We start from the raw sequence: 27,459 nt of genomic DNA, 5'->3' as shown, positions 1-27,459 counted from the left end.
TGGTGCAGTAGGGAACAAAATTAACTTATTTGTGTTAGACTGGCAGTATATGTATTTTCACGTTTTTATTACATTTAGTTTATTAGTATATTCTGTATTTGAGTGTTGTCAAGCGACCGGTGTTTTCCACTAACATCACTTCCGGCCGGTCTGTAATCTTCTCTGGTTTCTGTTTCCGCTCTGCTCAGTTGGCAAGATGGCGTCGGAACCGAACAAGACAGAAATTCTCACAATTTTTAAACGTTTGCGCTCCATACTCACAAACAAGGTAACACACCAGGACTTATTGAAATGTATCTGTGAATGTTTTCGTTCTCGTTCTAACCTATTCAGAGACATCAGTGTGTTTGTTTCGTGTGGGATTACGTGTCATTTGTTTGTGTCTAAACTGCTGATGGGGCCTGGATCCCGTCAAACACATCGTGTTTACTCTCAACATCACCGCTGTTTCCAGCTGTCAAACACTAATGACTTAATATGAACACGCTATTCGGTCTGAAGGAGCTGTCTTGACAGAAATCTCTTGATTGTGGGTTTACCGGCTCAATGACGCAGTGGCGATGGAAGATGACTCCTCCTGTAATAATGTACCTCAAAACACACGGAGACTCCTGGGTAGAATGTCCCAAAGATGCATCAAACTCATGCATATTTGTAAAATATGTCTAATGTATATTCAAATTAGTTGGAGGTGTTTTGAAACTCTTATTCTCATTGTGTGTGTGTGTGTATATATATATATATTTCTCAGCAGATTAAAGTTTATAAATTAACGATATGTTAAGCCTTGTGTAATGTTTGTTAATTCCTTAGTACATTCATTCATATTCACACTTTGCCGAAAGTATTTTTTAACCAGATGTTGGAACATCTGTTTGTCTGCAGTGCGTTTCAGCTATTTAATAGCATGGAGCCCATCATCATTGGAAACCCGGACATATGAGGAAATTGTCGTTTTGAGCACTGGAATTGTTTTTTAATGAAGTGGTATGTTTGTTTTCAGGCCTGCTTTGACTGTGCTGCTAAGAACCCGAGTTGGGCCAGTATTTCATATGGAGTGTTTCTGTGCATTGACTGTTCTGGGATACATCGCTCCTTGGGAGTGCACTTGAGCTTCATCAGGTCAGTCTGGATCTCTATTGTGTTCCTCTCTCATTCAATTATGCTGTCATGTGGATGTCTGTCAAAGTTTTTATTCATCCGTGGTGTTCCAGAATGTCTCATTCAGTTGTTAGGCAAGAGTTAGAGGGTGAGTTAAAGTGTGGAATATTGTCTTTTCAGATCCACAGAGCTAGATTCCAACTGGAGCTGGTTTCAGCTGAGATGTATGCAGGTCGGAGGAAATGCCAACGCGGTTAGTTCTTCTTTTCCTACCCTATAATATGCATGCAGTTCTGCCTTTAAAGCTTAACCTGTACTGTAGACACTGTGCATGCTACATCATCACTCCCATGTTTTCTTTGAGCACAGATGGGGTTTTTCCGCCAGCACGGCTGTACCACCAACGACACCAATGCGAAGTATAACAGTCGTGCGGCTCTGATGTACAGAGAGAAAATTCGACAGCTTGCCAACGCTGCGCTCTCCAAGTATGGCACTGAGGTGAGTATACCAGTCTAATACTGTTCCAGCATTATCGCTGCCTAGAAAATGAACTATGCCCCGTGGATTTGTTGTCAGCATTGGTTATTAAAATATATTTCAGCGCCATCATACTGTTAACATGTGTTTCGAACTGGCTTTGCTTCAAGATTTTACATTGGACATGATGTGTAATTTTTATTATGTTTAGAAGTAACCTAAATGTTTAGTTTCTAAATTAATTTAGAGAACTACACATTTGTGGTCATCACAAACCATGTTTATGCTTGTTGTGAACTTGTATTCAATGTAGTCTGGGTCATATGTTCTTTTGTCTTGAATAGTGTTTTCATGGATGAGTTTGACTGAATACATGCTTTTTGATGTTGACAACAGACATGCGACCTACTAATTGTGAACCACTTGCACTTTAGCCTATCTTAATGCATATGTGATTGGCACTTCATTATTACTAAAATTAATCATTTTCGTCATATATTGTAATATATGTTGCTGTTTATCTAATGTAATGAAAAGAGATATTTGGATTAGATCTCTTTATATGCAGCTGTGGTGCTTGTGATATTGAATAAACTTTGAACTTGAGTCACTGAACCAACGCCACGTTACACCGTATTCGTTAGCTTTATCTTCCCTGACTCGCTAGTTATGAAAGCACAACAGACAACCAGTGCAAATTTGGAGATCTGCAATCAGGATATTTATTTTGTTTTTTTTCTTCATTCAGCTGTGGATTGACAACTCAGGCTGTGCTCAGCCATCACCTGTAGAGAAGAGCGAGACTGACTTCTTTGACGAGCATACACAGGTAGGACACACACAGAGTTGTGCGTTTTGAATTGTAAATTGTAAATGAGTTTTTATGTCTTGTTTGTTTTTTTGTTTTTAAAAGAGTTTGACTGATTATTCAGGGTGGACCAGTTAACCTAGTAACAGGATTCTCACAGACAGAGAAACCTAGAAATATCAGGGAATTATTTATTGAACCCCTTTTCACAGACTTTGCAACAGATGACATCTTTCTCTCTTCTGACCAATGTAATCAGTCTCTCATACTTTTTTTTTTTTTTTTTTTTTAATTTTGCAAAGTAATAGTAACGGTTTCTGGTTCTCCTAAGCTCTAAAATATTAAATCAGTAATCAAGTGTAGTTTTTATGATGTTGATGTGCGTGATGTTTCAGGTGAATTATCTGTTAACACTTTAGTTTAGGGACCAATTCTCACTATTAATTAGTTGTTTATTAGCATGCCTATTAATAACATTGGCTGTTTATTAGTGCTTATAAAGCGCACATTCTGCATGACCATATTCTTCATCCCTAATCCTACCCAATACCTAAACTTAACTACATTGCTAACTATTAATAAGCAGGCATAGCAGGGGCATAACACACAGTTTCACCCAATCTCATGTTAATCTTGAAGTATCTATATGTCGCTTTTCCACTGCGTGGAACGATTCTGCATGGCTTGGTTTGTGTTTCCAGTGCAGTTTAGTACTGCTTTAGAGTGGGTGGGATTATTCACGTGTCGTTATAGTTGCGCCGCCTCTACTGCCGTGATTCCTGAAAAACTTTTTCATTCATTGTATGAAATTTGATAATTGTTCTTTTACCTGCAGCCTGCTAACAGTTGGAACATGGCGTCCCCATCCCTAACAGATGAAAATGGAGCCGTAACCCCTCAACTGGAGCAGAGCAATCCTAAGAGTTCAGCGACCAGCACTCGTGAGTGTACCGCATTACACATCATAACGCTTGCATTTCATTGTCAGTACTTTGACATTTAATCATTGCTTGTCCGTGTGATGCAGAGTCTGAAGAGGGTCCAAGCATTGAAGGACTGAGCACAAGTCCTAAAGCCACAATAGGTGAGTGTTTGCGGGATTGTGTGTTTGAGTGCTCAGGCAGAATGTATATTATCATCCCAACTTCCCCATGTTCTGTTTCTCCTTTCATCACCCAATTCCCCATATTATTTTGGAAGTACTTTCTCACCAAACATTGATGAATCACTTAAGTAAGTCAAGCTCAAGGACCTGTTAGAAAAACTAATGAAGTATTCCATATACCAACCTTTTTCATGAACAGAAAGAATGAAAAAAAAAAAAAAAAAAAAAAAAAAAAAGTGCTGATATGCTTGTAAAAAAAGCATGGTTTAAAAAAAAAAACAAAAAAAAAAAACTTTATAAATGACCAAAATGCATAACTACATACTTAAGTCTCTGTAAAATAATTTGTATGTGTAATAACAAGCCAGTAAATGTAGTTGTGCAACATTCTTTGCAAATGAATTGAAAGCCTGCTGTCTGTTCTGTTAATGTAGACGACTCAATGAGATTGACATCTGAAGAGTCTGAGTCTCCTAAAGGTGAATTGAATGCTTTTTAAATGGCAGGATGCCTATTGGCTGATCAGAATGAAGCAGCACGGTTCTGCGCTTGACTGACACTTAATTTGAGTGTGTGTGCCGCTTTAGCTCCACCCCTTCCTCTTTATCATAATATTACTGCAAAACTGCTCATATTTTTTAAGCTTGGTGTTACTGTAAAAATAGTCTACTGCTTTTGAATAATAATGCATTTTCTTACCGATTCAAATCTATTCAGGGTGTCGTCAGGGACTGTGTATATATTGCACTTACACAGTTGTTGACTGGGATTTGATTTAATTTAAAATTGAGAAATTCAGCGCTGATCAACATTCTGAAATGTATGCTGTTAATTGAGCTTAAAGTCCAAAGTATAATTCAGTTTTGACACGAATGCATGCATACAGCTGAAATCATAGCCTTTAAGAGGATACTCCATTTGATAGCATGACAGATGCGCACTGGAGAGTTTCATCCTTGTCCAGTTTATGCAAAATTTATTGCTCATTTCTTATTAGCAATAAAAATGTCTTTGTACTCACTTAAACTAGAGTTGTGAGTATCGGTTTATTCCCTTACACACGCTCTAGTCTATAGTTGTTGCTGTCTCCAGTAGTTTTTGGACCCTTTTCACAGACTGATAATGTGTTTCCTCAGTTAAAAGAATAAATCTAGCCAATTTTTTTATATATTTTCATCAAAAAAAATAAAAAATTTATAACGCTATACTTTTTATATTACGTTGGGAATGAATATTCGAAGACTAGTTGCTGCTGCTGTGTGGGTGTTTTTAACACTTGGCTCAGGGAGTGATGGCAGATTTGACATCTTTGTTCTGCCCAATGTAATCAATCTTTTTTTCTCTCTCTCTCTCTTTTGTAATGTCACAGAAACGCTATCATGGATTTTTTTTTCCTTTTGTTATTGGGGAAAATAGGAACCCCAAACCTGTATTTGTTGTTGTTTCCATTCCCCGCTATATCACATTTCTGAGAATCCAAGAAATGTGGAACGGGTCGATTTGTTGTTTAACGTGTGAGCTGGGCATACAGAGTATGCAAAATTTGGCTGAAATATTTAAAAATACATTATTCATATTCATACTATTCTTATAGTTTAAGATACAAAAACTGAAATATACTTTGGGCTGCACTTCGGTTGAGCCTGAAACATTGCTTGGAATTGATTGTTTTAATGACTACAAGCATTTCTGCTACTATTGACCTTCTTAGTATCTGTACGTTTAGCAGAACTAACCTATATACTGAAAAATTATTCTTATTTACGCAGTATTTACAAATCCTTACTCGTACTGTGGGACAAGATGTGTCACTGGACCACTTTTTGTGGCCCAAGTTGGTTTCTTCATTTGAACAGATTTAGAAACATTTAGCATTATATCACTTGCTCACCAGTGGATCATCTGCAGTGAATGGGTGCCATCAGAATGAGAGTCTGATAAAACGGCTGATAAAAACATCACAATAATCCACACCACTCCAGTCCATCAATTAACATCTTGCGTCAACAAATGCATCAAGCCTTCTTTGTCCTCTATCCGTAGTATTGCTTTCTCCAGTGAAAGTCATCTTTTCTGAATCAGGAGAGAAATATGCAGAGATTAAACACGGAAATGGTTCAAAACTGTTTTATTATTGTGATGTTTTTATCAGCTGTTTGGTCTCATAAATTTGCAGCAAATTGTGTGTGAGCTATTCATTAAACTCAAAATTGCCATATCTTACCCAACTTTCCCATAGTTAGTGTATAAAGTTGCTCACTGACTAAAAAAGTGTAGTGTAGTGTTTTCTAATCTCATAGAGAGCTTTCAGGCACTTTCCAGTCTGGACACAGATCTTATACCGTGGTATTTCTGATGTGTTTTCCGGTCTGGATTGATTTGTGCCCTGGAATGAGATTAGAGCGGCTTTTCGTTGTTGATCAGGATCCAGTGGGTGTAAATCTTAAGACCAATTTCAGCATTCGTCTTAGCACAAAGTTTCCAGACGCCCCAATTTTCTGATAAATCATGTAACTCATTGGTTCAGTATGCAATAATAACGCTGCATGGATGTTCCCAGTGTTCATGTGTACATTTAAACACACTCTTACTCTGATAATCGAATTGATTGTGTGAGATGTGACCTCTTCTCTTTCCTCAGGCTGTGCTGGCATGATACTTCTCAGGGCACTGTAGGCTGTGGCCTCTATCGCCATGCACTAATGATCCTTCTCTGGAATACTCCAGGAAGAAATGGTTTCCTGTTTACTTTTCTCTGACTATGCTATATATGTTTTCAGAAGTAAAGCCCTCCATTATTGGAAAGAAGAAGCCAGCTGCTGCGAAGAAAGGGGTAGGTGAACAATCAGTGCTCTGTCACTTCCTCTTAAGGGAATTGTGCTTCCTGCTCTTGCATTGTTCAGTTTTTGTCAGTAGGTGTCAGCCTTGCAGCACGATACAGAAGCTAGAACAGTAAATCAAGAAAACCAATAATGCCTTGTGAAATCTTACTCTTGTCATTAGACAAATTTTAACAAATGTATAAATATACACTGTACACACACATTATGTAAACAAAAACTGGATGCAATTAATCACGATTAATCGTTTGACGGCACTATGCATATAATAGCATTTGAGAGAGAGAAATAGATAGAAAAAAATTTTTTAGTATGTGTTTAGTATTTTCATGTTTCGTTAGGTACTTTTATGTAAATACATAAAATAATATACATAGGACCCAACCATCTATAGAAGCATGTGCTGTCGTTAAACCTCAAAACTCGTGGTTATGTTTGCAGGTGCTACTTTGTTAAAAATGTAATAAATAACTGTCTTTTACACTCTATCATTTTGATTTTAGCTTGGCGCTAAAAAGGGTCTTGGTGCCCAGAAGGTGAGCAGCAAGAGCTTCACTGAGGTGGAAAAACAAGCCCAGGTGGCCGAGAAAATGAGAGAGGAACAGGTCGCTGAGGCCAAGAAACAAACCGAAGAGTCCATGTGAGTCTCCAGATGCCACAAATTCAGAATCTCTTGAACATCTTGGACATTTGCAGATGCTGTAGAACTGAAATGCTTTTTCTTAAAAGATTGTGATTAGAACCTATTGAATGGTCAAGCGTATATTTGGTAAGATGATGGCTCCTCTAACAGTGCAATCAGAGCTATAGCTTAGTTTATTTTCCTGATTGCGTTCCCTCTGTTCTCACAGAGTGGCCTCGATGCGTCTGGCCTACAAAGAGCTGGAGATTGACAGGAAGGTGGAGGAGAAGAAACTGAAGAACCTTGAGGGCAAGAAGAAGGAACAGGCAGAGAGGCTGGGCATGGGATTCGGCAGCAGGAGGTAAAGATACGGCGGCATCCTCGATTAAACCACTGTCACGTTAATTACATCACTCCCCTCAAGCATGACATCACTGTCTGCTGCAGATTAATAGCCCAGGATGCTGAGCGATATGTCTGTCTGTTAATTTTATTGTACGTTCTTCTTAATGAGGCTGATATGATGTGACTTTGATCGTCCGCAGTGCCGTGTCTCATTCAGTGATGGCTGAGATGCAGGTGATCGAGCAGGAGACCCCGGTCGGAGTCAAATCCTCTTCTCGTTCTAAGCTGGACATGTTTGATGAGCCCGGCTTCGCCTCCGGACCGCCCAAGTATGTTTGTTTTGGACCGCATTTGTGAATGTGTTTTTGCATGTGTGTGATTTGTATCAATCATTGTGATCTCAGGTACAAGGACAACCCTTTCACATCAGGAGACAGCTTTGGCTCGCGGTGGGACAATGAGGGAGGATCCTCGTTCTCTTCTTGGGCACTGGAGAAGGAGGAGCCTAAAGAGAGCGATGTCACCATCTCAAGCATCCAGCCAATCGGAGAAAGGTTCGTTGAATAACGTCCTGATGCAGTAGACAGTGATTTGATTTGTGGCTGGTTTTATGACTCCGTGACACAATGTGTCTCAGGTTGCCCAGCCGACGGAAGCCTGAGGTGTCTGTGCCAGTCTCAGAGTCCAGCGAAGCTCAACAGAAGTTTGCCAATGCTAAAGCAATCTCATCGGACATGTTCTTCGGCCGTGAGAGCAACCCAGAGGTAGAGTGAGCCCGCTACAGCTTGAGTTCTATGAGTCTGAGTGGCAGTTTTGACACATTTTTCACATCCTTTTTTTGCATTTTATTTCTATGTAAATATAATTATTATATATATTTTTTACATATCTTAAATGTAATTATGTAATATTGTAAATGATTTCATGTTCATATATTAGATATGTAAATTTCTATATATTAAGTGTATGTTACAATAAGTTGTTGTTGTATAATGTTGTTAGTGATTTATATATATATATATATATATATATATATATATATATATACAATTATTTTTTTTAAGATTCATTTTACTGTGTATTATATAAAATTACATTTACATTTTCACATACACAGTTAATGTTTTATATATTATATTTGTATAATGTTTTATATTTATATTTTCATTGTTTTACAATTATTTCTAATATACATAATACATATATATTATACGTTTAAATATACATTTACGAGAGAGTAGAATACTGTATATTTTTATGTATGCATTTATACACACACATTAACGCATATGCACACGTAAAAAAATTACAATATTTCACTCCTTTATATTTCTTAAAATATTTAAAGTAAATACACATTTGTATTGTTTATATAAATATATTATTTTTCTCCACTAGTATGAAGCAAAGACTCGTTTAGAAAGCATGTCTGGAAGCTCCTCCATCAGCTCTGCTGACCTGTTTGGTGATGGCAGTGTCCATTCCTCTGGTAAACACTTCTGTCTTCAGCTACTGTTTACTTCATGCTAATTCGATTATAAAATAGACAAAAGTCCTATATTTGTCGGCGTTTTATCTAAAATGACTGTGGCGCTCTGTTTCGCTGTAGGCTCATCAGGATTTGACAGCGTGCTTCCCTCTGGTCCTGACATCGCCCAGTTCAAGCAAGGTGTGAAGACTGTTGCAGGGAAGATGGCAGTGCTGGCTAACGGAGTTATGAACACTATTCAGGTGAACGCACACATCTCAGTCTTGACTGTATATATTTACTACGTCCACAGCAGCTGTATTAACTCCATCTGGTCATGTGTGTTCAGGATCGCTATGGATCTTACTGAAAGGACTGCATTTGAATGAAATGGAAGTTGAAGTACAGGACGCTCCTCGCTGCTGATTGGCTCTGGTCTGTCTTTCTTACATAAACACACATCTGAGAGAGAGGGAGCGAGAGAGAGAGAGAGACCAAGACCCAGGAGCTCCCAATCTCTCCCCAGACCACTGTAGACACTTGCTGACAGCATTTTATTTTCAGGAGCATTGGGAAGAGTGTAAAGTTTGTTTTCAGAATCGCAGTGCTTTCTGTTCGAACTAACAGTCCTGTTTTCTATGCCATGTACTGGTCTTTGATTTCAAATAGGTATGAATTTGAAAAGTATTCTGTCTGGAATTAAATGTATAACTAAACTTAGAGCGCTAATATGTTCTCATGGCTTTCTTTTTGTATTTTAACGGTATCCGAAGACCTCGGTTCATTCGGTGAACAAGGCAACCCATATGGTATATTTATACATTTGGAATATTTTGAGCCCATTTCCTAAATGCAATCTATTAGATTTTGATGTATTATCATGATTTTACATTATGACAAAGTTTGAGTAAGTGATTAAATAACAGTAATATCGTGCAATATGTCCTGGCATGTCAAGGACGAGTTCTTGAGGCTTTTTGTGGATGCGGATGTGTGAGTGATCCCTGGAGCTTGAGTTGTCCAGAACAATGATTTTAAACTGAACCCTGTTTGTTTTGCATGCCAGCATAACCCGAAGACACTGGTGCTGTATCTGATTTCCAGCATTCACTCCTATTTACAAAGAAAGTACTCAAGAAACCAAGCGGGCTGAGGAGGTTTACAGCGATGTGATTTAATCAACGGCAATATAACGAGACGCCCTCAGTTTAGATGCTAAAATGACAGCTGACAAAATAGTTTTTCATTTAAAGTTCACCCACTATCATCTGTTTTCTGGTAATCTGCATGTGCAATACTGTTTCCTAGTACATGCATTACAGCCTTCCTTTCCTTTTCTTTTGGGTTTATGCCAGACCGGGAGCTGGCGAATGGTATTTGTCTGCCTGTTCGTTTGTATCCAATGCTAAATTTGAAAATAAAGAACAACAATCCAACAACCGTCTGGAATAAAAGCTATTTATTGTAGCCTGTTGAGAAGAATCTGTGTGAATAAAGATTGAAATCCCCACAACAGCTGTTTAAGACTTTGATTCAATACAATCATATTATGACAGAAGGATTACAGATAAAGTGCAAAACAAACAAGAGTGGTAATGGAATAATTAATGCACACACAGTAAGTATTGACACTAACCCTGATAAAAAATGAAATCAGAAATTGGCCTGGCTGACGTTTATTTGTTCATCTCTCAATCAACATAGAAGTTAAAACTAGAGTGTTGATCATAAAACTAAGAATTTAAATATAAGCTTACTAGGACATATTATGATATGAAACATAGAGTTATGTAACATAAGTCATGTTATACTGTTATAAAGATCACTTTGATTAACATCAGCTATCAAAATGTTGACTTTTTGGCCATATAAATATTAGAAACTACACCAGTACTTTCAGGCGTCATATTTGTGCTCAGTTTGAGCCTCTGAATAAAACTTTTATTTTTTTTGAGTATGAGCTCCATGTTTTCATGTGTCATATTATATGAGCCATAATAGCCTGATGTATCAAATATGATACTCTTAAAAAAAAATACACAAGTTTTTTACTAAAGATTAAGTAAACAGTTCGAATTAAAAAAAAATAAATTGCACTATTATTTAATATGTCAGGCTTTACAGGATTAAAAAGGAGTCTGTATTTGGGTCAGGGCTTTCGTGTGCTCTTATTCAACGGATGTCTTTCATCCTGTTGCACGGGGGCAGACCGGCCTCTGACCTCTCCAATCATTCAGCCCTGCAATGGAAATGGGGCTGTTTTATAAAACACAACTGTTCCTGGTTCAGATTTAGTTTGATAGCACTCCAGGCGTTACGATGTTCCTGATTCCGAAGGCCTTGATTCTAAAGTCTGTTCAGGAGTGGTAAAACACCCTTTGATCACAGATACAAAATCACACGTAAATGTCACCTTCTGTTATTGCATCGATAGTGAGGATCTACGGCATCTACATACAAACAAAAGATCAATGTAAGTGTAAGTCAGTCTTATTTGCACAGCAGTTAAATTAAAAGAGGGGGATCAGAGAGCCACATTATCCCTTTGTAGGCCCTCATTGTGTCCCTGGCTTCTCATCCATGTCAAAGCTTTGGATTTGCTTAGTCACACAATCAAAGAATAACAGGTTTAAAAACAGCAGATTGGCTATAATCGGTAAATATATGAATGGAGTCGATTAGTGTAACAAACAAACAAGACAAAAACCTGAATAATGGGGATTTATGGCTTAAAAATCACTCGTTCAAATGCACATTCAGACTCACTGAATAAATTCAGTTCCCTTCTCAGCTTGTAAAAGTTAAATTAAACGCAAAAGTTGCTCGTTCACAGCTCAGCTGATATGATAGAACCAAAGAATGATCGAAGACTGACAGATAAAATGAAAGAATGAGAGATGGAAAGAATGACAGAACAAAAGATAGAACGATAGATAGAACGATAGATAGAACGATCGATAGATAGATAGATCAAACAATTTGGTCTTTATATACTTTCCCCATTAGAAAGATCAGAGTCTTCATTTGAGCTTGATTTAATCTCATTGCTATCTAGAAAAAAACCACTGAGACATTGAAGAGATCTCACTGATTTTCCTTTCCTATGGAAACCCACCTATTTTCCTGTTGGTGCAAATAACTATGCAAAATACACTCCAGGCTCTGCAAAGTCAGTACTGTATAATCTCACACTAAAGCTTTGCTGGTGTCATACACTCAGATGATGATGATGGTGGTGTCTCAGTTGATCCAGGCGTATGAGTAGAAGCCGTTCTCCTGCCACAGGTCACACCTCTCGCGAGAGTAGCTTGTTACGAAAGAAATATTCTTGTCCAGCAGGGCGACACGTGAGGGGAACTCCGGCCACTCCTCTGGCATCCTACCTGTGAGGTTATGAAGAGTTTTGGAACGTTAGAGGCAAGATTTGATCACACTGATCACATACAATTTCAACCAGCTTAGGACTGTGCTGTTGCGCAGTGTTTCTCGTGTTTGTCAGTGCTGTTTCATCTGGATTTAAACTAGTTTAAATCACCAATCCACTGAATTCAAGAGCTTCACATTGAATCTCACAGCACTGCGGTCATGTAACCAAGACTTATTAGCGAGTAAACGCATCTGCTTTAGTGAGCTCACGCTGCGCTGCCGTTTGAACTTTGAGCCGAGCGGATAAATGCTCCATGTGGCGCAGTTCAGATGCTTTTGGTACATACAAATTATATTGAACTTTCATCAAACTCTCATTAACGCTACATTTTATAAAATTGTATTTCAAAAATTATTGTTATGGTTTTATCGCCCAGCACTACAAGAAGTATTAACCCCCTTTAACCATGTGGAGCACTTTTAATGATGGATGGATGCGCTTTTTTGGACTTCAAAATCTCAACCACCATTCAGTGCCATTATAAAGCTTAATTGGAAGACCCAGGACATTTTTTAATATAACTCCGATTGGATTTGTCTGAAAGAAGTAAGTCATATACACCTAAGATGGCTTGAGGGTAAGTAAATTGTGCGGTAATTTTCATTTTGGGGTGAACTATCCCTTTAACTATATAAGAAAACCAGCTGTTGACTAGTTTTGGATATCAGACAAAATCTTCTATTGGGATCTGATCCAACATTCCTGGTCTTGGCAGTGGCATCGTGGTGTGTTGCTAGTCGTCCCATGATGCATTACGAATGACAAATGAATCAGAAACAACAGTATGTTATAAAACATTTAACTACAGGTCGTTATAATAAAAGTATAATAAGCATATTGGATTTTTCACAGATTGTGGCTTAACAGAAGTGTTTCATTAAAAACGTCAGAGCTCATGGGAGGGCTTTCTTAAAATGTTTATATTATATCAATGAAAAATGTAGGATTTTTTAAATTGCAGAACCCTGGTATGGCACTCTTGTTCAATTTATTTTCATTGATGAAAACAATGTTGCATAATAGATAATAGTCTGGGGTCAGTAAATTAAAAAAAGATTTCTCTTATGCTCACAAGAGTTGCATTTATTTGATCAAAATACAGTATAAAGACATTGATTCTATGAAATATTATTGCTCACATTACCTTCTTTGGCAAAATGTACAAAATACTTGGTGATCATTTCCTGGAAGTTGATATCAGCCGGTGACAGGGTCCCCAGCACCATTTCAAGACCCCTGAAGAAGGCCAGGCTGTCTAGAAGATGAAAGGCAAAGCGACTGGGGAAGGAAAGCCAGCTGGAGGCGTTTGCCTGTTTTGATGGAGTGTAAGTCACCAGATAACGGTACACTGGGCTCTTTAAGGCTCCTGGAATACATGAGACATCAATGCAAAGATTTAGATTGAAAAAACTGACTATGAATGTGAGCATAATGTAGCATAATGTCAATAGCAGAGCGGGCTTGTATCCTCCTGAATGGGTTTATTTTGAGATAACGATGAGTTCACTGTTCATTATCCTGCTTATTATACAGCCACTTACCATGAAATATTTATTGGAACTCACAAACGATAAAATATTCAGAGTGCTGATAAAGCTCAATTGCCTTTAATTGTGAATTGTGCAATGAAAAATTTATTTGAACCTGCAGCTCTCTTAGCCAGGTCGTTCCTGGGGCAGGTGGCCCTCATGTCAGAGACCATGGTGGTGAAGAGCCTCTCTGGGCACCGGTCAGAGGTCGGGCACGGGGCTGAGCTATTGTACAGCCTGAGCGCCTGATTGGTCAGGGCCTCTCCGAAAGGGGTCAGTTTGTCTGAGTGAACGATCAACAGAGACGTGGTGAGGAAAAACATGTCCACTTATATAGATATTAATTCATTCACTTTTTAAAATGCCTGTTATGATTTGACTTACTTGTCACAATCCACCGATAGTCTCCCCAAGTCCATGTTGAGATGTTTTCATATGGAGGACTAAAGTAAAAAGACATACATGTCAAGTTCATGTAATTTCCAGGGTTGGGCAAAATCACAGCGTAATGAATTGGCTTCCTAAAATTAATTTGAATAGAAATGACATGAAGAGGAATGAACTGAATTGCTTATACATAAATTGGTTAATCATGTTTATTTATTCCCTGTAGAATAACAGATGCAGTGTCTTAATGTATTAATGAAATCTAATTATTATATTAGATTTGAATTACACTTACTATATATAAAGACATATATGTTGCACGTGCTATGAAAAAATTGGTCTGTGCGATGAATAAATTTACCACCGTAGCACGCGTGCGATACAGTTTTGCATATTCATAATACAGCTGCTTAATAGTGTGAAGTGATTTGGTTGTGCATCTTTGTGTGTGAGATTGATTATACTTGGTAGTTAGGGGTGTGCGATAAGATGATTTTTGATTGTGGATGATAAAAATGTCTCCACGATCTGCTTTTGAAGAAATATCGTAGTATCGTGCTACAGAACACATTCCATCAGTTGCAGTTCTGCGCGCCACCGAATCAATATACTGTACAACGCCACATGCATTCACTTCAGTGTTAACTCAGAGTTACTTTCACGGGACACTGCACTTCTTCACAATCACAAAAGTGCATTATTTGGATCTGCTTTAAAGCCTTGAATTAATTCATGTGCTGTTCTGACATGCCCTTTTTCTGATACACATGAAGCGTGCGCACTACGAGCCTGTCAAACAGCGCCTGATTACTGTTTTGGGCCTGATTCATTTCACGTCTAATATTGTCAGAAACACACAAGGTTTACATATAAACACAGTTATGTCTAAAATTAAAGTAAACCGTTGAGAGAGAAACGGATGCGTGCAGCTACAGAACTAAACATATACTGCTGCTTGTCATTACATTAACATTTAGTCATTTAGCAGATGCTTTTATCCAAAGAGACTTACAAATGAGGACAATGGAAGCCATCAAAATCAACAAAAGAGCAATGATACGCAAGTGCTATAACAAGTATCAGTTAGCCTAATGCAGTACATGTAGCAAGGTTTTTTTTATTATATAATAAAAAGAAAATAGAAAAAGAATAGAGCAAGCTTGTGTTAGAGGCCTTTTTTTGCTTTTGTCATTAAAGGAATAGTTCAATCAAAAATATAATTTCTGTCATTAGGCTATTTACTCAGTGTCACGTTGTCCCAAACCTGTATTCATTTTTCTTGTGCTGAACACAAAAGAAGATATTTTGAAGAATGTGGTTAACCAAACAGTTGCTGGTCCACACTGAAAACTATGGAAGTCACTGGGGACCAGCAACTGTTTGGTTAAGCACATTCTTCAAAATAACTTACATTCAACAGAAGAGAGAAACTAATTCAGGTTTGAAACAACTTGAGACTGAGTAAATGATGGTATAAAAATAAAACACTATGACAGAATTTAATATTTGTGTGAACTATTCTTTTAATGTGAATGAAACAACAAAACAGAGAAAAATCACTCACTATTGAAAGTGATATGAGGCCAAGTATGGTTACCCATACTCAATTTGTGCTCTGCATTTAACCCATCCAAAGTACACACACACACACACACACGCACACGCACACACAGAGCAGTGGGCAGCCAATGCTGCGGCACCCGGGGAGCAGTTGGGGGTTCGGTGCCTTGCTCAAGGGCACCTCAGTCGTGGTATTGAGGGTGGAGAGAGCGCTGGACATTCACTCCCGCCACCTACAATCCCTGCCGGCCCGAGACTCGAACCCGCAACCTTTAAGTTGCAAGTCCAACTCTCTAACCATATCGGCCACCCCTAAATTGTGCGGCAGCTGTTTGGTCTGTGCTACAAAAGTTTCAGCCTCTGTAGCACCAGTGATATGTGTACAGCCCTGTATATATATATATATATATTGTATATTACAACATTTTGGGTTCTATATATTAATCAAAAACAAACAAAAAAAAATGTATGAAATACGTTAATATTAAATAATTACAATTATTAAATGCACATTTATATAGGTGGCATTTCAAACAATGATTATAAATATCTATGTTTCTACAAATAATATATTATAATATTTTTGAAAAGTATATTTATTTGAATTTCATTCATTGCAAATTATAACTCTGCATCCTGCAAGCCAATTCAAATTCATGAACTTCAAAGGCATTCCTAATTCAATTCTGAATGGAGCACAATCCTGACAGTTTTTTCATTTTACAACCAATAGCTGAAAAACGAACAAAGCAGATTACCTAAAATCACCCTCCTGTTCAGTTGTTCCAACCACAAACGGGACGTCGTTATAGGTTCCGTCTCCACCCTTCTCCCAGGTCTCGAAAGGAGGAGCTTTGAGAACATAGTTGTCAATTACTGCAACTGGACCAAGAAAAACTCCTTTGACTGGAAGATTGGTTAATTCATCAGCTGCCCATGCTGGGTACTGCTGCCACGGGATTGCCTGAGTCAGATACAAATCACACACATTAATTCAACCACAGACCCATTTCTGATATATTACTACCATTTAGAGAAATTAAACCTCATTGGCAGATTTTCATTGGGAATTCATTGAGCGTTCGGCGAGATCTGGCAGCCGGTTGAGGTTTGATGATTTATTAAAGAGAGTTTACGGACGAAGGGGCCAATAGGTTGAGGCTGTTGTTAGTCAGCCATGACTCTGCTGCTGCCTTGCTGTGGAAGGTTACAAACTCAGCCATAAATTTCTCACCTGAAGGACTTGAGCGATGTGTAGTCCTCTCAGGCAGATGGCGTTCTTGCAGCCAGTTCTCCTCAGGAATTTTAAGTTGTCTTTTTCTGCTGACTCCAGGGAAGCATTATACACATACGAGCCGCTCATGTCAATTGCGCGATGAAAGAGTCCTTTGGCTAGTGGAGACATCATCAAAGTCCAAACCGAAGTTCCTCCTTATGATCACACAGGGAGAGAAATACTTCATACACACTAATAAGACTAACCCTTGTGGAAAAGAAGTGTGCTTAATTATATTGAATGGCACTTGTAGTACATGAAGACAATATATTATGATATTAATGAAATAAAGGCCACCTAAAGTCTTGTTCAGACTGTCAGCCCAAATATGATTATTTGTGTATCCGACTGGAATCTGATTTAAATGTTTTACTTCTGGATTTGTGTGTACCGTGGCGCTCTTTCGTTTTACTCAACGACGTTGCATTGGTATGCCTACACTAAATGCAATACAGATGTTGTCTTACAACATGTTGCCATCGTGCTGGATTATATAACGTCTTCTGTGCTGCCACCTCCGCTGGTCTCAAAACTCAAAGAGGTGCAAGACCAGCTCTATATTGTCATTTTCCACTTGATTTTCTAGCATGCTTTCTACAAACAATGTATGACATGTTTGCATTTCACGTGGCATGAGTAACTGACATATATGATGCGATTTCAAGTTTTCCTTTCTCTTTGGAGTGTCACAAGCTGATGGATAAGATAAACTAAAGTCTCAAAACCAAAGAGATATTCTTTATCAAAGTTATATGACTCTGCCACACCCCCCCTCATTCAAACACGCCCCCACATGTCTACATCACGATGTGGAAGACGAGAGGAGGTAATTCTGACTTTGCTATTGGGAGAGTGTTACTGTCCAAGGCCTTTCTAGATTTGTTTACCCTGCTCTTTCCATGTATGTGAATGATGAAATTTCCAAGGATATCAATAAATCCTTCTTAGACTTTATATGGAAAACCTTACCAGTTAAAAAAGGACATTATATCAGGCAAAAGAGTAGAAGGTGATGATAGACTTTTTTGACATTAATAATACTTTTAAACTTAAATGGTTAAGAAATTGTCTAAAATATTATAATTCTATGTGGTTCTTTATTCCACAATGTATCTTTCAAAAACTTGGAGGGTTATCTTTTCTTCTGAAATGTAATTTTCTTCCAGGAAAGTTACCGATTAAATTATCAGCAAGTATTATTGGCTTGGAAAATTTGTTTCCATTACAACTTTTCTCCACATAAAATGCTTTTATGGAACAATTGTCTCATTACTTCTAGGAATAAATCGTTATTTTTGCACAGGTGGTTTGAAAGGAATATATATTTTGTTAAAGATATGTTCTATGAGAGTGGAAACATTCTGTCTTATGAAGACTTTATGAATGTTTACAATTTTCCCATCCCATTTAAAGAATTTCAATGAGTGGTTAAAGCTATTCCAAATGGGTTGATACAACTAATAAATAATCACCTCTCTTTTGGAAGCAATGAAAGGATATTTCCAGAATTAAAAGTTGATGGTATTGAAATATTTTCTTCGTCTTGTAATAAGAAACATATTAGACAAATTTTGCAATCAAAACATAAAATCTCCCCTAGAGGGAAATTCTATTGGAATGCACAAATCTCTGATATTAATTGGAAAACGACCTGATCAATTCCTTATAAATTTTGTATCTTTAAAAAAGCATCATATGACCCCTTTAAGCAAAATCCGATCTGAGCGGACAGACTGACTGAAACAGATTTTCAGAAATGCGATTTGAATAGGTTTTCATGTGTTGTTTTTTTTTTTGCAACTCACACTTGTGAAATATGATTGGATTCCAATCGCATATATGCACAACAATCAGATTTGGACTGACAGTCTGAACAAGGCTTAAGTGTACTTAAAGAGTGTACACTTTCATGACCATGTTTCTAAACACATTTAAGTACACTTTTAAAAAGTGCACTTTGTAATAATGTCAAATTAAAAGTTTTATTTTTTAAATCATTATGTTTAAAAATCTTTGGTTACACATTACGGTGTCCTTGTTACAGTGTTATTATACTTTTAGGTACTGAGTAATATTAATTAACTACATTACTAAGGTTAGTGGTTAGGATTAGGGTTTGGTTTAGTGTTACTTGCATGTCATTACGCATCATTTATTGTTATTCAAATTGTAAGTACATGTAACAAGGACAAATAAGCGTCCCTATAATGGATTTTTGAAAATGACCTTTCATGCAGTGTGTAACAGCTCTAAGTGAATGAAAACATCCTGCAAAGTTTTAAATCTGAAAGTGCACTGTGTATAAAGTTATTGACTCTCAAAAGAAAGAGTCGACTATGAATCATTGAAACGAGTCGTTTTTAAAACGAATCCCAAACATGAAACATTTGCATATTTCCTGCCCACTTGTTGGTCTTTTCGCATTGGTCTGAACAAAAATGCTAATTCATTATTTGCTACTAGGTGCTGCTTCTGGGGCGTTAAAAATAGCGGTTTCCCCGGTAACGGTGTACATAAAACAGCACTGCGCTCACAAACACTGCTTTATCAGGCATTACAGGCGAGATTAAATGAAAATGAGACCAATCACCGCAGATTAGCGTCATGCAAAAGGATGGGTTTGTAAAAAATTAAGTGTTTTTTGACCTTGCATGCATGTCAACCTGTTGTAGGGGACTCCCAAAACCAAAATATGAACCTTTCATTACCCATAATAGGGGCACTTTAAATACACGACATACAAGTTTCAGAACAAATTACATTAAAGTATTATAATAAATAATAAAGTATAATTTATGTTTACCATAAATGCGTGTCAGTACATTCAGCAGTGCAATTTAACCATATTTCAAAAACAATAGATGTAATTATGAAATAACATATAAAGATGTACTTAAGCCCTACTTAAATGGGTCAAAAATAGTACTCTTAAGTTCAATTGCATTTAATATAAATTTAACCTATAATACATTTTTCATTTGTTAATAACGTGTCTAAAAACCTCACATTCAGTTCACACTTACATATATTCTTAGACAGCTCAAACTTACATAAATATAATATGTTATATTATAAATATATTTAAGTATATTATTTCCATAATATGTACTCTTTTTTTAATTATATAAATTATATTATATATATATCACAAGGGAAGGTTTCAGACAAACATTAGCAGTGCAAATTCATTTTGCTGGCCATATAAACAGGTTAAAGCATAGCAGAAGCACAGCAACTAGAGTTTTGGTGTTGATTTATGGCATATGTGATTATAAAACATGTTTAGCAAATGTTTGCAGATAGGGGTGTATAAAACACTGCAAATTAACCTTTCGGTTGATAGGTAGTGCTTTGTTTATTCTCCACTATTTGCTTCATTGCTCATTTTCACAGCTTTTTTGACATTTCTCTGTCATCAACTACTGTTGTTTTCTCAGCAATAACAGTAATATTTTAAAATATTTAAAATATTTTTAAATATTAATAAGAATAATAAGAGTATAGGCTCAGGTTGTTGTTGGTCGCTGGTGGTTTCCAAACTCTTGATTTCTCCATGCCCTTTGTTTTTGCTAGAGCTCTAATCGACTTCCTCTTTTCTTTTAGCATCCAAATTGCTTGCTTTTCTCTCAAAGTCAGCTCCCTCATCTTCATCCTGGTTTGAGTGGGTCATCATCGAATGCAAGATTCAGAATACAGAAGTAATGGATATAACTGATACGACACATTCCCTGCTTTTAATATCTGAAGAATTAATGCAACAGGACACAGCTGATCACTTAGAAAGACCTGTGAGGCAACTGCTCCAATACTTATGCTCACATCAGATAGAGGGATGAAACTCTAAAAGTGCTGAACTTCCTAGCTGGTAAAACATCTATGTGTTGAATCACCCAATAATAAAATGTGACATTCTGTAGTTTTGTCTCATATTAAAATTTTAGTCATATTTGTAAATGTCTTGACTCCACAGCCAACAGAGCAATTTTGTCTTTACTGTTCCAATACTTTTGGAGGGCACTGTATGTATATAGAGTATACATACTGTATATTCTATACTATATACTGAATTGTAACTGAAAAAATCAGATTAGCCATTTATTGAGCTTCTGCTAGTTCATATTTTACACCTCCTCTCAATGTTCATGGGTTTCTTGGGTTCACGGGTGTCACGATTCGTCGGAGGAAGGGAACGAGGAGACAAGGAGCTCTTCACAAAAGCATGTCTTTTAATGACCAACTTCAGGAACCGTGGAGCACAGGTAAGACAAACACTGAATGACAATTAGACCGGACACAGAGGCGGGTAAACACAGGGCTAATAAAGGACAGACTAAACTAGATAATTAACAACACACCTGGAACTAATGAACTGATAACTACATGGAACGAGGACAGGAACAGGAAGACCAAATCTGGGCATGAGAGGAGGGGAATCACGAGACACAGAGAGACAAAGTCTGACAACGGGTTTCAACTGTTAAAAATTGGAAACAAATATATTATATTCAAAATAAATCAGTGAATTATCAATACTACTACACTTTTTTTGCTAACCTGTGAAGGGCTGGCAAAATCAATAATAGAGCTAATAATACTTGAATATCTTACATTACATTAATACTGTAATATATTTTTTTGTAGTATAAAAATAATTTGCAAAACATTATGTTGTCTGACTTCCATCAATGAGAACTTTTGGGACTTTTCCCTTTTTTTTTGTTAAAAAATACATATTGTAAAAAAAAAAACACTGTTAAGCTGGTCTCATCAGATAAGAGCGCTATGCTAATAAAATATCTCAGTGGTGTTGGTATAAAAAATTGCAATAATGCAAAAATAGGTTTTTAGACTTTTGATTCATTGTCCTTCATTTTTTCATAGTAAACACTATTGGAGTAACCATTTTGAGAATATTAACTGGAAAGTGATATGGACCTATAATAAAAAATACTGTGTCAACAACAAAGTTAGTGAAATATACATTAAAACTATACACTTCATTTATGTTAAATTCTTTTGGAGTGATGTTGATGAAAACCACTATATTTGAAATGCTAAGTGGGATTAAAATTTCAGAAAAAACATTATTAGATAAACAGGTTATTTTTATATTTTGATAAAAATGATACAGTTAAGAGTCATCTCTTTATTTTAAATCTTACAAATGTGCTTGACAAGTTTTGCATATAGGTGGTCCAAAAGGGTGAAATAGAATGAAAAAGGATTTAATTAAAAACATTACACATACTTTCAAGCTTTAAAGCTATTAGAACTGTGAACATTCACAAAGGCTTAAATGTCTCTTTCCAATGACATACTCTTGCTATGCTTTGGGAGACACTCATTCTAATCTTCCATACCATGTAGGATGGATAGTATGAACATTGGAACGCAGAGTAAAATTCAATCAAATGGCTTTTCCAACTCATTTTTGCATCTGTCCGACATATTTTTTCACACGCGCAGCTTGGAGGGCACAGTTTATTTCATTTGAATCTTTGTTCTATTGTATGCATTTGTTCTGTTGCTTGTTACTAAAGTAAAGTCGTGACGTATTGTCAAGTATGGTGACCCATACTCGAAATTGGTGCTCTGCGTTTAACCCATCCAAGTGCACACACACAGCAGTGAGTAGTGAACAAATGCACACACACACACACACACACACACACCCGGAGCAGTGGGCAGCCATGCTGCGGCGCCCGGGGAGCAGTTGGGGGTTCGGTGCCTTGCTCAAGGGCACCTCAGTCGTGGTATTGAGGGTGGAGAGAGCGCTGGACATTCACTCCCCCCAGCTACAATCCCTGCCGGCCGGGGACTCGAACCCGTAACCTTTCGATTACGAGTCCGACTCTCTAACCATTAGGCCACGACTTCCCCAAACTGACTTGTATACTTGCATTCAGTAAGCTTGAGAACTTTTTACTTAGATTATTTATGGATAGTATTAATTTTTGCTGTAATATCGAAATTGGTGTCAGTTAAAAAAAGAATTCTAGCAAAAATAACCATATTGTGATATAAATCATTATTGTGAAATAAAAGTGCTCATATTGTGATACGAGATTTTGGGCGTATCACCAACCCTCATCACCAGATCATAATTATTTTGTTGTATTCTATTGACAGAACTTTTACCAGTTAGAAATGAAAACTAATTTAGCTTTCATTTTAAAGGTTTACACATTAATTGTACAAGTGGCTGGAAAACAATACGTACTGTTTTATTAGAAAGTAATGTGAAACGTCTAGCTTATTAGAAAGTAAATATTTTCCATATATTTTAAAGTAAAAATATAAAATGTTAAAATAGACAGCATAAAGAAGTAATAAAATAAAGTTACAAACTTATCTTACTTACTACAATTTTACAAACATGCTGTCCTTATGAATTCACATTCTCTAAAAGGATAGTAAACTTATATTTTGGTGGTCCTTGGCATGAAAAAGTTTGAAAAACCCTAACTTATGCAATGACCATTAGACATTTCAAGTGTCCAAATACTTTTCGGTGTTATTATATGTTGTACCTGAGCTTTGACCAAATATGGTAACCCTTCCAGCATCACCACCGAAGCTATGGATATTTCTCTGGACCCACTGAAGTGCTTGGATCTGGTCCATGAAGCCATAATTCCCTTTGACAGCAAACAGAAAGACACCAGTAAGTGAACTACTATTCAGAACATTTATGCCATGACATTTGATCAATTTCACTATGCTGTAATGACAAGCTGAGCACTAACGAGATGGACAGCAGTCCTGAGTGAACTGGACAGGCCTTACCTGAGGAGTTGATGGGAGAGCCTTCCCTGAGCACCTCCAGAGCCATGAAGCCGAAAGCATTGAGCCTGTAATTCAGACTGACGTACACCGTCTGCGTGCGGGCCGCCAGCTCTTCAGTGGGCGAGTATCCTCTCTCCTGGCCACTCAGCATTTGGAGGTACCCTCCGTGGATCCACACCATGACAGGCAGGGGTTTGGCTGGCTTTAGACTCGGTGTCCACACGCTGAGATGCAGACAGTCCTCCTGTCCCATGATCTTCCCGTCTTTTCGGAGGGGCTGCACCTGCGCACAGATGCTACGGAATCGAGTAGCGTCGTACACGCCCTGCCAACACTGTCCCGCCTCCACTAGGTTCGTGGGGGGTCGCCAGCGACGCTCACCCACCGGTGGCACAGCGTACGGGATGCCTTTGAAAGAGTAAGCTCCGCCTGTCCAGCTCCCACGCAGCCAACCGCAATCGGTCTCCACCTCTGCCACCTCTGGAGGCGGAGTCTCGGCCACATAAGCCAGGTATCCCGCGAGAGAGAGGAGAGCGATCACGCCGCAGCCGATGAGGAACATGCACTTGCGTGACACCACCAAGAATGGACTGACATAGTGGCGACGGACATACTGTATCTGTTCCTCTTCTTCGTCCTGCACTAGATAACGATACTCCGTCCCCTCAGGGACCTCATATACATCCTCACTCATTTTCTATCTTCTGTGAGAGAGAGAGAGAGAAAACACAAGTGCAAGTCAATTTCCTGTTCATCTAGAAAGAACAAATTGCGTTTCTGAGACTGCCATATTTTTTGGGTCAACTTTCTATTTACCATATATAGAGAGGTCCAAATGTCTGAAACCACATTGAGATTTTTATTTTTATTAAATGGAAATTGGCATAAAGGATTTAGAACAAAATTTGGGAGAAAGATGTGAAAAATAGAACAGATTATGAATTATTAATTCAGATTATAAATGAATCAAGATCACTAATAAAATTGATTATGTGAACTCCTTTGTACAGATGGTCCCATTTAATTTAAATTGTAATCCTGATAATATAATTTTTAATAAAACATAAAATAGAAAAAAACAAAACAAAAAGGCAAGGAGCGAAGAGACACGGAGATTCCAATAACAAGGTTTATTTAAACCCAACACACAGAACGAGGAGCTTGGGGAATTGACAAACAATACAGGACATGGGAGACAGGGAGACACAGGGCTTAAGAACACTGGGAAATCAACGAGGAAGAACAGAAACAGGTGCGGATTAATTAAACAGGGCGCGGAGCGCGGAGCTGGACGGAACCAGCAGAGATGCAGGAGAGCTGGACGGGACCAGCGGAGACGCAGGAGGGCACCTGCGAGGAGCAGGCACTGGAGGACACCTGTCCATCTCTGGCGGGTTTGCCACATTCTCGTATGGCGGGCTTGCCTTATCTTCGGCAGGTGGGCTTCCCATATTTTTGGGCGGCGGGCTTGCCTTATCTTCGGCAGGTAGGCTTGTCATATCTTCTGCCGATAGGCTCGTGGGAGCCGCGAACGGCGGCGGGCTCGGGAGAGTCGCGGACGGGGTGGCTCTGGCTCGGGCCCGGACGTCTCCCAGGTATATTCCTTCTCTACAGGTCAATCCAGTGGTGTCTGGGAGGTCGATGGGGCAGTGGAAACAGGCCCCGAGCCGGAACAGATGGAGGATGGCCGCGTCGTGTAGATCCGCACTCTTGGCGAGCCCGCAGAACTCCCCGGCATACTCCACGAACGGCAGATCTAAGAGTATCAGGGCGCGGAGGCGGGCGGCGAACTCCATCGCTGCGGAGGGAAAAAAAGGCAGGAACAAACAAAAAACTGTTAAAAAAACGGAAAACAAAACGGGGGGTGAGAAGCGCCGCTTACTGCTGTTTCGGTCCTGTATTCTGTCACGCTGTTCTCGGAGCAAGGAGCGAGGAGACACGGAGATATTCCAACAACAATGTTTATTGAAATCCAGCACACGGAACGTGGAGCTAGGGAAATGACGAACAATACAGGACATGGGAGACAGGGAGACACAGGGCTTAAGAACACTGGGAAATCAAGGAGGAAGAACAGAAACAGGTGCGGAGTAATTAAACACAGGGCTTGGGACTAATGAACTAATGATTACAGGGAACGAGGACAGGAACAGGAAGACCAAATATGGACACAAGAGGAGGGGAAACACGAGACACAGTCTGACAGCAGCCCCTAATGTTCAAGGTTATCGTTAAACTAAACTTTAACTGAAACAAATTAAATATAATAAAACATGAACATTTATTTCAGCTAGTTGCTAGCTTTTCAGGTTTTGCAAGAAGTCGTTTGCTCAAGGCTGAATTTATTTAATCAAAACCACAATAATAAGAAATATTACCATTTAAAATAACCTTTTCTATTTTAATGTTTTGGATTGATTAATAAAGAACTGTGTGACATTCAAGACTGGACTAATGGCTGCTGAAAATTCCTCTTTTTCTAATCAAATAAATACATCCTTGGTGTGTATAATAGATTTATTTCAAAAACATAAAAAAATATTAGGCTAATTATTATTATTGAAAAATCTTAACTTTTGACAGGTAGGGTATATTTACTATATTAATAACAGTAAATTTCATATTTATAAGAAACCAACCCTAAACCCAAACCCTACAAGTTTTTAATTAATAATGTTTAGAATTTATTTTTGTAATTACACTGTTACAAAGACACCTTAAAATAAAATGTAACTGCATTTTCTTCATGGTTAGACTGTGATGTTATACTACCAGATGGAAGGAAAGCATGCAAACATTTTCTGTGAAGCTTGTACACATACACATTGCAATTCATATACTGTGCAATACATATACAATGTAATAACTGTAACAGCCTTATAATGTACAAAAGTACATTCGGGTACAAAATACAGAAGTCAATTATTGTGTATGATGACAGTAAACTTATTCATGATTGCACCTGTAGATAATGTAATGATGTGTTTTAATGCACTATACTAAATCAATATATTAGTGTGCATATAGTCATACAGTGAATATATACATGTATATAATGTATCATAATGTGTCGTGCATGCCTGTGGTTACCATAAGTATAAAGCATTATAATGCCTTAGATCCAGGCTTCCCAGTGTGGTTTGTGTTGGTTTATGTGTAAGTCTCAGCATGAAGTGTGTGTGCTGTCATGACAGACGCAGGATGAGGCGAATAATAAGCGGAAACCACACAATGACCCACCGCAAAACCACACTTTCCCGGTTTCATGTCTCTATCAGGGGAAAGTTGAAATATTACCACACAAATAATCAGATTCCACTAAATGAGGCTATAGAAGAAACACAAAATATAAACTTGTTAAAACATGTCTGAGGAGGAACTGATTTCAACAACTGATTTAGACTCGGAGAACTCGTTTTAGCACTGCAGATATGTGTACTAAACTATAAAAATGATAACAAATCTACACTAAAAACTAAAAAAGTTTTGCCCTGCTAACGTCGATCGAAAGTTAACGTTACTTGAAATAGCGCAACGACGACGCAAGCACTCAAAGAGACATTTCCATCTTTATTTACCAAACCATAATAGCTTGTTCTTGTTTCAAACCCTGAATATAATATGAAAAGTAAAAAAGCATGTAATGTACTTACTGTGACATTAGAGCTCGTGCACGCACGTACTGTAACAGACAGTAAACACGTTTAATGTCTCAGGCCCCGCCC

The 27,459-nt window shown here is 37.9% G+C and overlaps 2 protein-coding genes across 5 annotated transcripts; one reads left to right on the top strand and one right to left on the bottom strand.

The window, feature by feature from the left end:
- Window positions 1–167: 167 nt before the first annotated feature.
- Window positions 168–10,281, top strand: LOC306888495 (ADP-ribosylation factor GTPase-activating protein 2-like). Of its 3 annotated transcripts, XM_079446831.1 has the most exons (18): window positions 191–268; window positions 1,004–1,122; window positions 1,282–1,354; window positions 1,471–1,602; window positions 2,330–2,410; window positions 3,225–3,330; window positions 3,417–3,473; window positions 3,590–3,622; window positions 3,929–3,973; window positions 6,275–6,327; window positions 6,838–6,974; window positions 7,186–7,317; window positions 7,502–7,630; window positions 7,706–7,855; window positions 7,939–8,065; window positions 8,700–8,790; window positions 8,911–9,032; window positions 9,119–10,281. In XM_079446831.1, exons 1-18 carry the CDS (start codon window positions 197–199, stop codon window positions 9,137–9,139), a joined length of 1,680 nt encoding a protein of 559 aa, XP_079302957.1. In that variant the 5' UTR covers window positions 191–196; the 3' UTR covers window positions 9,140–10,281. The 3 variants fall into 3 exon arrangements, with proteins under 3 accessions (XP_079302959.1, XP_079302957.1, XP_079302958.1); XM_079446832.1 differs by lacking the exon at window positions 3,590–3,622; XM_079446833.1 differs by lacking the exons at window positions 3,590–3,622; window positions 3,929–3,973 and having other exon boundaries at window positions 168–268.
- Window positions 10,214–27,459, bottom strand: LOC306888494 (para-nitrobenzyl esterase-like). Of its 2 annotated transcripts, XR_013785754.1 has the most exons (10): window positions 27,388–27,459; window positions 23,735–24,438; window positions 23,479–23,586; window positions 16,907–17,103; window positions 16,431–16,636; window positions 14,110–14,168; window positions 13,841–14,008; window positions 13,341–13,562; window positions 11,885–12,152; window positions 10,214–11,219 (listed from the first exon to the last, which is right to left on the bottom strand). XR_013785754.1 is itself a non-coding variant. In XM_079446830.1 (9 exons), the coding sequence occupies exons 2-9, from the start codon at window positions 24,426–24,428 to the stop codon at window positions 12,010–12,012; spliced, it is 1,797 nt and encodes a 598-aa protein (XP_079302956.1). In that variant the 5' UTR covers window positions 24,429–24,438; window positions 27,388–27,459; the 3' UTR covers window positions 10,214–12,009. The 2 variants fall into 2 exon arrangements, 1 of the variants encoding a protein (XP_079302956.1); XM_079446830.1 differs by having other exon boundaries at window positions 10,214–12,152.

Source organism: Barbus barbus (assembly GCF_936440315.1).
Source record: "Barbus barbus genome assembly, chromosome: 22".
In the NCBI taxonomy this organism is placed as follows: Eukaryota; Metazoa; Chordata; class Actinopteri; order Cypriniformes; family Cyprinidae; genus Barbus; species Barbus barbus.
The sequence above is the reverse complement of the archived record's forward strand: the minus strand, read 5'-3'. Positions and strand labels throughout refer to the sequence as shown.